The sequence below is a fragment of the Microtus ochrogaster genome (genome assembly GCF_000317375.1).
Source record: "Microtus ochrogaster isolate Prairie Vole_2 chromosome 14 unlocalized genomic scaffold, MicOch1.0 chr14_random_3, whole genome shotgun sequence".
In the NCBI taxonomy this organism is placed as follows: Eukaryota; Metazoa; Chordata; class Mammalia; order Rodentia; family Cricetidae; genus Microtus; species Microtus ochrogaster.
The window spans coordinates 12,971,852-12,979,930 of record NW_004949098.1 but is presented as its reverse complement, the minus strand read 5'-3'; the positions used below and the strand labels follow the sequence as shown (position 1 = coordinate 12,979,930).

Here is an 8,079-nt window from a genome sequence, read left to right as displayed (position 1 = left end):
ACAACCTCAGGCCCGTGAGCTTCTTCTGAGGACTCTTGACTCTACCTCCCATATCGATGTAGAGGAGTTAGGGTTACACACACTGCCACATCTGGTTTTAGAAATCTGAACTCAGTTTCTCGGGGTGCATTGCTAGTGCTTGACCCGCCAAGCTGTCCTGCCACCAGCCACCATATTCCCGTTTCTTACCTAGTCTGTGGACCTAACAGTTCTCTGGCTCCAAAATCAACTTTTGATTTTCCGAAGTTAATAGCAGATATTGTTTTTCTGCACATTAGGTAAGATTCTGAGCTACATCTCTAGACCTGCACTTTCTTTTACTAACACTAAATAATAATACTAATTGCACTGATATGAACAAAAGAGAATTAAGTAGGCAATGCTTACAACACGCTGATTTGGGGGCAGTAGTGAGGAGTGATGACTTGGATAAGACACAATGGAGACACTCAAGCTTGCCCTGTGACTGTGACCTGGGAAAGGTTAATATCGCTTTAGTCTCAATTCCCCATTCTGTCAGAAAGGAATAGATGAACTTATATATAGTGGGTCTCTACTATACTGAAGACCATTTGAGAGCAACAAATGCTATTGACTTTCTCTTTGGGAATAAAAATCACACATCCACATCCACACAAACTTTGATCTTCCTTACAGATGTTTCCCTAGCTTAGGATCCATGGAGAACCCATGGAGGCTAAATTAACTCCAAATCCAAGACTTCTGGAACATTATCATTATTATTTATTATCGTTGTCATTGGGGGGGGGTAGTTGAGAGGACTGAGTTAAAGGTATTTATTGTTCTTGCAGAAGACCAGAGTTCAGTTCCCAACACCCATGTCAGGTGACTTACAGCCATCTGTAACTTCACTCCTGGGAAATCTGAAGCCCTCATCTGTCCTCCTGGGCAACCGACTCATGTGCACATCACGCGAGGGGGCACACACAAACACACACACATACACACACACACAGAATTGAGTTAGGTGGGGAGTGCTTAGGAAGCTGAGCCAAGAAGACAACATGGGCTAAACAGGGAAACCTTATCTCAAAACAGGGAGGGAAAATTGAAATTTTGGAGTTCTTAGCACTGCCCATAGTCAGCATCACTGTGCCTTTCTTGTATTTGATATTAAATTAAAATGACAATCATAATAAGCTCAATTTTATTAGCTTAGCACCTCTCTCCTCTGCCCCTTAGCCCATTGCAACATACAGAATTTCAAACAGTAAGTTCTTTTGGGTCACGTGATTCAGTCCCGTTCTGCGGCTTGATTCTGTGTACAGCATCCTCACCAAGTCTTCCTTAGCAGATAGGGAAGGCCCTGCTTCATCTCAGACAGTCCTTCCAGGACTCTTCCACAAAAATCAATGAAAATTCAATGCCAAAGGTGTAAGAGAATCTAGGCATCTCCAGAAAATACTTTGGTACCTGACCTCTTTTAGTAGGGTAAAATATTTTCATAAACTATATTTTTAAGAAACAAAGGGAAAATCAGTTACAATTTTAAAAGCAAATTATAAGCCAAGTGTTGTGGCATATGTCAAGAGGACTGAGAATTCAAGGCCAGCCTCAGCATAGGGTGAGTCTCATGCCAGCCTGAGCCACGGCTCTTAAACAAACAAAGCAAATTATAAAATCTACTCAAGTGTGACAAACACAGCCAGGAAATGGTTTATGATGAGCTCTTCCCCATCACAGTGACGTTGATGCCTGTAGTGATACAGGCAATGATGGTGATGGTGGTGACAGTGGTGGTGGTGATGGTGATGACGGTGATGGTCGTGATGGTGATGATAGTGATGGTGGTGATGGTGATGACAGTGATGGTGGTGATGATAGTGATGATGATGATAATGATTGTGATGACGGCAATGGTGATGATGGTGGTGACGGTGATGGTGGTGATGGTGATGATGGTGATGGTGGTGATAATGATTGTGATGACAGTGATGGTGGTGATAGTGGTAACGGTGGTGATGGTGATGATAATGATTGTGATGACGGCAATGGTGGTGATAATGATTGTGATGACGGTGATGGTGGTGATGGTGGTGATGGTGATGATGGTAATGGTGGTGATGGTGATGATGGTGGTGGTGATGATGGTGGTGATGGTGATGGTGGTGATGGTGATGACAGTGATGGTGGTGATGGTGATGACGGTGATGGTGGTGATAATGATTGTGATGACGGTGATGGTGGTGATGGTGGTGATGGTGATGGTGGTGATGGTGATGATGGTGGTGGTGATGATGGTGGTGGTGATGATGGTGGTGATGGTGATGATGGTGATGGTGGTGATAACGATGGTGATGACGGTGATGGTGGTGAAAGCAGTGGTGGCTGTCGCGATGATGACAGTAATAATGATGGCAGAGGTGACAGAGAAAGAGATATGTATCTCCTCTCCTTGCCAAACCCCAAGTCACTGTTGAAAATAAAACTATCCATTTTCTCATTCAGCTTGACACCGAATTAATTTAATTTTTCTGAACATGAAAAATTAAGAAAGGCAATAGGGACTAAATTAAAACAAACAAGGGGCTGGGGGAGATGGATCCATCAGTGAAGTGCTTATACAGATGAATGAAGACCTTAGTCCAGAAAAGAAGTGCCCATAGTCACCTTAATCCCAACACTGGGGAGGCAGAGACAGGAGAATCACTGGGAGTTCCGAGAAATCAGCCTAGTTCAGTTGGTGAGCTAAGTGTTCAATGAGAAATCCTTTCTTAAAAATAGTGTACAAAGGGGCTGGAGACATGGCTTAGTGGTTAAGAGCACTGGCTGTTTTTCCAGAGGTCCTGAGTTCAATTTCCAGCACAAAGATGACAGCTCACAGTTATCTGTAACTCCAGGATCTGACATCTTCACACAGACAGACAGACATGCAGCAAAACACCAATGCACATAAAAAAATTAAGTAGCAAGACACCCAACAGCTGCCTTTGGTCTTCACATACACACAAATGCATGCATACTACAACATACATATCTAGATACACAAGAAATAACAATTAAACAAACAAGAAAGAAGTTTAAAGCTTGGGTATCCCTGTAAAAAAGAACACAACAAGAGCAGGGGAAAAGGCAATGCAGGCAAAATACTTGCTCTCACAGAGCATGAGGACCTGAGTTCGAATCCCTTGTCCCACATAAAGTTAGATGCCATAGCACACATCTGTAATCCCATCTCTCCTAGAAGATGAAGACAGGAGAATCTCCTGAAGCTCCTAGGTCATTCAATCTGCCACTGACAGAGAAAACAAAAGACTCTGCCTTGTCTTGCCAGACGTGGTACACCTTTAATTCCAGCACTTGGGAGGCTGAGGCAGGCAGATCTCTGTGAGTTCGAGCCCAGCTTGGTCTACAAGAGCTAGTTCCAGATAAGGCTCCAAAGCAACACAGAGAAACCCTGTCTCAAAATCCCTCCTCCTCCTCCCCCCCCAAAAAAAATCTGCCTCAAACTAGTTGGAAGGTGAGAATCATCACCTGAAGTTGTCTACTGACCGCCAGACACCAGTCACAGCATGGCATGCTCACACACGTAACCAGACACCAGTCACAGCATGGCATGTTCACACACGTAACCAGACACCAGTCACAGCATGGCATGCTCACACACGTAACCAGACACCAGTCACAACATGGCATGCTCAAACATGTAACCAGCACACAGATTCCAAGGTAAACACAGAAGTTATTAGATGGAAAAAATAAGTCCTCTAGTAAAAGCTCCACTGCATAGTAAAATGAATTAAATGAGCCAGAAGGAGGCGTCAGACAAATTAATAAAAATTCTCTACTGAGAGCCAGGCACCTTTAATGCAGAGATGAGTAGGTAGAGGCAGAGTAGGTGGAGTTCTGTGAGTTCCAGGCCAACCAGAACTACATAGTGAGACTCTGTCTCAGAAAAAAAAAAAAAAAAAGGAAAAAAATTACTAGAGACAGGAGAGATGGCTCAGAGGTTAAGAGCCCTGGCTACTCTTCCAGAGGTTCTGAGTTCAGTTCCCAGCAACCATATGATGGCTCACAACCATCTGTAGTGAGATCTGGTGCCTCTTCTGCCCTGCAGGCATACATGTAGGCAGAACACTGTATTACATCAAAAATAAATAAAATCTATTTTAAAAAATTACTAGAACATCCCACTTAACTCCAGAGTCTGGCAGATTGGCTCTGGGGACTTTGAGGTACACAATGGTGGTGACTGACCCAAGAACAGCATCTGCCATCTGTGTGTTGCTGTATTTTTATATTTTAACTCTAAATCTAGCTAACTTCATACCTGTACTCAGCACACACGCGCATGCTCGTAAGCACACACAAAGACAGACTTCTCTGAATTGCTATTTCTGTCACTTGGGCTCCTGATCACTCCTTGGAAGGCAGTGAGCCACATGCCCTGGTTCACAGCCATTTTCCTGAAGGTCTCAGAAGGCACAGTCAGAAGAAAGAAAATGAAAATGCTAACCAAGTTATTTCTGAGAAGCAGGACCCACCCCACAACAGCTGACACCCTAGATACTCCCCCACCCAGCTTATCGAAGCTGTCTTTATTCAAGCCACACAAACGCCAGACAGGTCACTCCAACTGTGGCTCAGAAAATGCTGTCATCCTAATGTAATCACGATGTAGGGGAGTTGCTTGCTTGTTTGTAAGTAAGGATTAAGTACTATTTTAAAACTTTGATAGTTCTGTGTAGACAGGGTTGTAGGGCAATGGGAATATAACTTTAATAGACCTTTTTAAAGATGAAAACAGCAAGTCCCTTCTAGTCACATGCCTTAGAGAAGAATCACACTGTGTACCTGTGGTCACTGGTGGCCTAGAGAAGAATCACACTGTGTACCTGTAGATGCTGATGACCTCGAGAAGAATAACACTGTGTACCTGAGAAGAACTACACTGTGTACCTGTGGACGCTGATGGCCTAGAGAAGAATCACACTGCATACCTGATAAGAATCACACTGTGTACCTGAGAAGAATCACACTGTGTACCTGTGGACGCTGATGGCCTAGAGAAGAATCACACTGTGTTTCTGTGGACACCAGAATGCATTTTAATTGAACAAATGTTTGATTTTATGAGAATAGGAACCCATCAAATGTCTCTTGATTAGAAAATAGACGAGTAAAATGTTGTACATATATTTATGGAACGGAATATTTACAGCAGTATGGCTACATGATATCCCATGTAGTTCATGGATCGATATGGGAATCTCTACACATGGTTAAAATAACTAAATGTTTGGGGATTTGTTAGATGTATCATGACCAGCAAGATGGCTCAGCAGGTAAAGGTGCCCACTGTCAAAGCTGAGGACCTGAGTTCAATCCCTGGTACTCACAGAAGGGAGGAAGAGAACGGATTCCAGAAAGTTGTTCTCTAACCTTCACGGGGACACGTGGCACATGTACGCTTACATGCAGGGACACACACACAATTTTTGTTTTTTGAGGGTTTTGTTTTGTTTTGTTTCGAGATAGGGTTTGTCTGTAGCTTTGGAGCCTGTCCTGGAACTAGCTCTTATAGACCAGGCTGGCCTCGAACTCACAGAGATCCACCTGCCTCTGCCTCCCGAGTGCTGGGATTAAATGCATGCGCCATCACCGCCCAGGTCACACATATAATTTTTAAAGTAATAAAAACAAATGAGGTATTTGTAGACTTACTATCCTCACAAGGATAGACCCAGAAATATTGCTTAAAGAAAAAAAGCTCTAATCTGACCTTGAAGCATGATATCAATTTTATAAAACCAATCCCTTCCCTCCTCCCCCCAAAAAATACAATGAAACTGTGACTATCCAATTTGGTCAGTATAAATAAATGTATGAAATAACATAAGAATGTTCTGGAAAAAAATTGACTTAAAGTAAAGCACAAGCTATCCCTGAGGTAGACATTGGGCAAGACTCTAATATTTGGAAGTAAATGGATTCTTATTTATAGTTAGAACTAATTTCCTAGTTTCAACAAACTATTTTTTTTTGTTTTTTTGTTTTTTTTTGAGACAGGGTTTCTCTGTGGTTTTGGAGCCTGTCCCGGAACTAGCTCTTGTAGACCAGGCTGGTCTCGAACTCACAGAGATCCGCCTGCCTCTGCCTCCCGAGTGCTGGGATTAAAGGCGTGTGCCACCACCGCCCGGCTCAGCAAACTATTTTATATTATTTATAATATAAAACATATTCTAATATATAACTACTTATGTGTTAGGATATTTTATATTCTAACAGGTTTATACAGACCTTTAGCCTCTTTTGTATATCAAAGAAACTGAAGAGTTTTTTGTCAGAAAATGTTTCCCACTGCGTTATCCGCACCCATCCAACCCCAGCACAGCCTCTCAGTCACATTCTCTGTGGTTAGGATAACGTGCCTAGGGGGCCCTGCTCAGCGTTGCCATAGAGAGTTAGAGACAAGGAGTCCTTGCAGGAAAGAAATGCCAACCGAGAGCTAGAAGAAGTGCAGTTTGAAGGGTCAGCAAGATGGCTCAGTTTGCAAAAGTGCTTGCAAACAAACCTGACCACCTGAGCTCAGTCCCTGGAGCCTACAAGGTAGGAGAAAACCAACACTGAAAATTATCCTCTGGCCTTCCTGCTTGCACTGTGTTAAATATATGTTCCACATTGGGGCATGTGTGTGTTCTGCACACACACACACACACACACACACACACACACACACACACCCATAAATAAATGTAATAAAATTTTAATTACAAATTAAGGACCCCTTGAACTTTAGTCCTTCCTCTGATGATTTTGAGAGCCAGAAGCTGAGAGATTGCATCTGTCAAACCAGCAGTGAGAAGGCCTCTCCCTGCATGCCTTACCTGTCGAAAACCACTGCAGAATAAGCACGCTCAGCAAAGATGACATCTGCAGCCCAGAACTCCTTCGTGGCCTTCAGACCTCTGCCTTTGCCCTCTGAAGTGAAGATCTCCACATTCTCCATGCTTCCTATTGTCATCTCAGAGTCTGTCAGGCCCGCGAGGTGGGTAGCTCACACTGAGCCAAGCCTCTTGTCCTTGCTGCTATCTAACACCTTCACCGTCCCTAAGAGCAGGGCTATAAATGGACAGGCCACCTCCCCTTCCCTGCTCCTCTCTGGAGTGCGGCCCTCACCTCCCCCTCCACCACTGTTTCTGGAGGGAAAAGGCAAACGAACAGAGTGACAACAAAGGTCTCATTCACCACCCAGAAAAGACACCAAGACAGAAAATGACCAAAGGCCAGTGTGGTCCTGACGTGAAGCCTGATGGGTTTTGAAGACCGGTTTGAAGATAATCCCCACGTGTGCTGTGTTCTGGACTGCAGTCATGTTCAACTTGAGTTAAAATGAAGAGCACTCGGTCAGTAGGATATTTTTAGCCTCCAGATGCCTCTGTCAATCAAATGCAGACAACTGGAGTAGCCAGAGAGAAAGGCAGAATAATACTGGCTGCTCTGGGACCCTTCAGCTGTCAGGCCCAGACTTTCTCAAGGGAGATGGGCCCCTTGCCCCACCCCCACCCAGTCTCTCCCCGTGGCAAGAAATAAATAGCAGAAACCAAAATGGGCCTTTGGCCTATGCATATCAGAACTAAAACCCTGTGGACTTGGAACACTACTCTTTGGCCAGCAGGCAGATCTCACTGAGTCTGAGGGAAAGGCCTGTGCAGATTCTGCACTGTGGGTTGGCCTCTATGTAGTACATTTACTTCTGAGTATGTTTAGATTCTAGATTGCTGTGGTGTGAGTTTGACCCTCAAAGTTCAAGTGTCAGAAAACACAACTAAATGAAAACAAAAGAAATAAAAAGAGGAGGAATGCACTTAAAGTATGAAGATTTTTATTGTAGATATAAGGGAGAAGCAGGCAAGGGGAAGAGTCCAGGCTGAACATGGCCAGCCGACTAAACTAGACCGTAAAAGGAGAGAAGGGAGGGAGAGCAAGAGAGGAGCTCCCAACCAAAAGGTGGCCTTGGCCAAGAGGTCAAGAGACGGGGTAGCCATAATGGCTGAGTTATATAGGGCTCAGGCTGGGGGAGGGGAAGCGGAAGCCCCCCCCAGGGGGAGAGAGGAG

At 44.1% G+C, this 8,079-nt stretch overlaps 1 protein-coding gene across 2 annotated transcripts in view; it reads right to left on the bottom strand.

Annotated features, from left to right (window-relative positions):
* The window catches only part of Smyd1 (SET and MYND domain containing 1), a 54,175-nt gene extending 47,145 nt beyond the window's left edge, over positions 1–7,030 (bottom strand). For both annotated transcript variants that reach the window (XM_005364769.3, XM_005364770.2), the window contains exon 1: positions 6,849–7,030. In XM_005364769.3, coding sequence (XP_005364826.1) covers positions 6,849–6,985 — 137 coding nt within the window. In that variant the 5' untranslated portion in view covers positions 6,986–7,030. The remainder of the gene's footprint in view (positions 1–6,848) is intronic.
* Between the last annotated feature and the right edge of the window lie 1,049 nt (positions 7,031–8,079).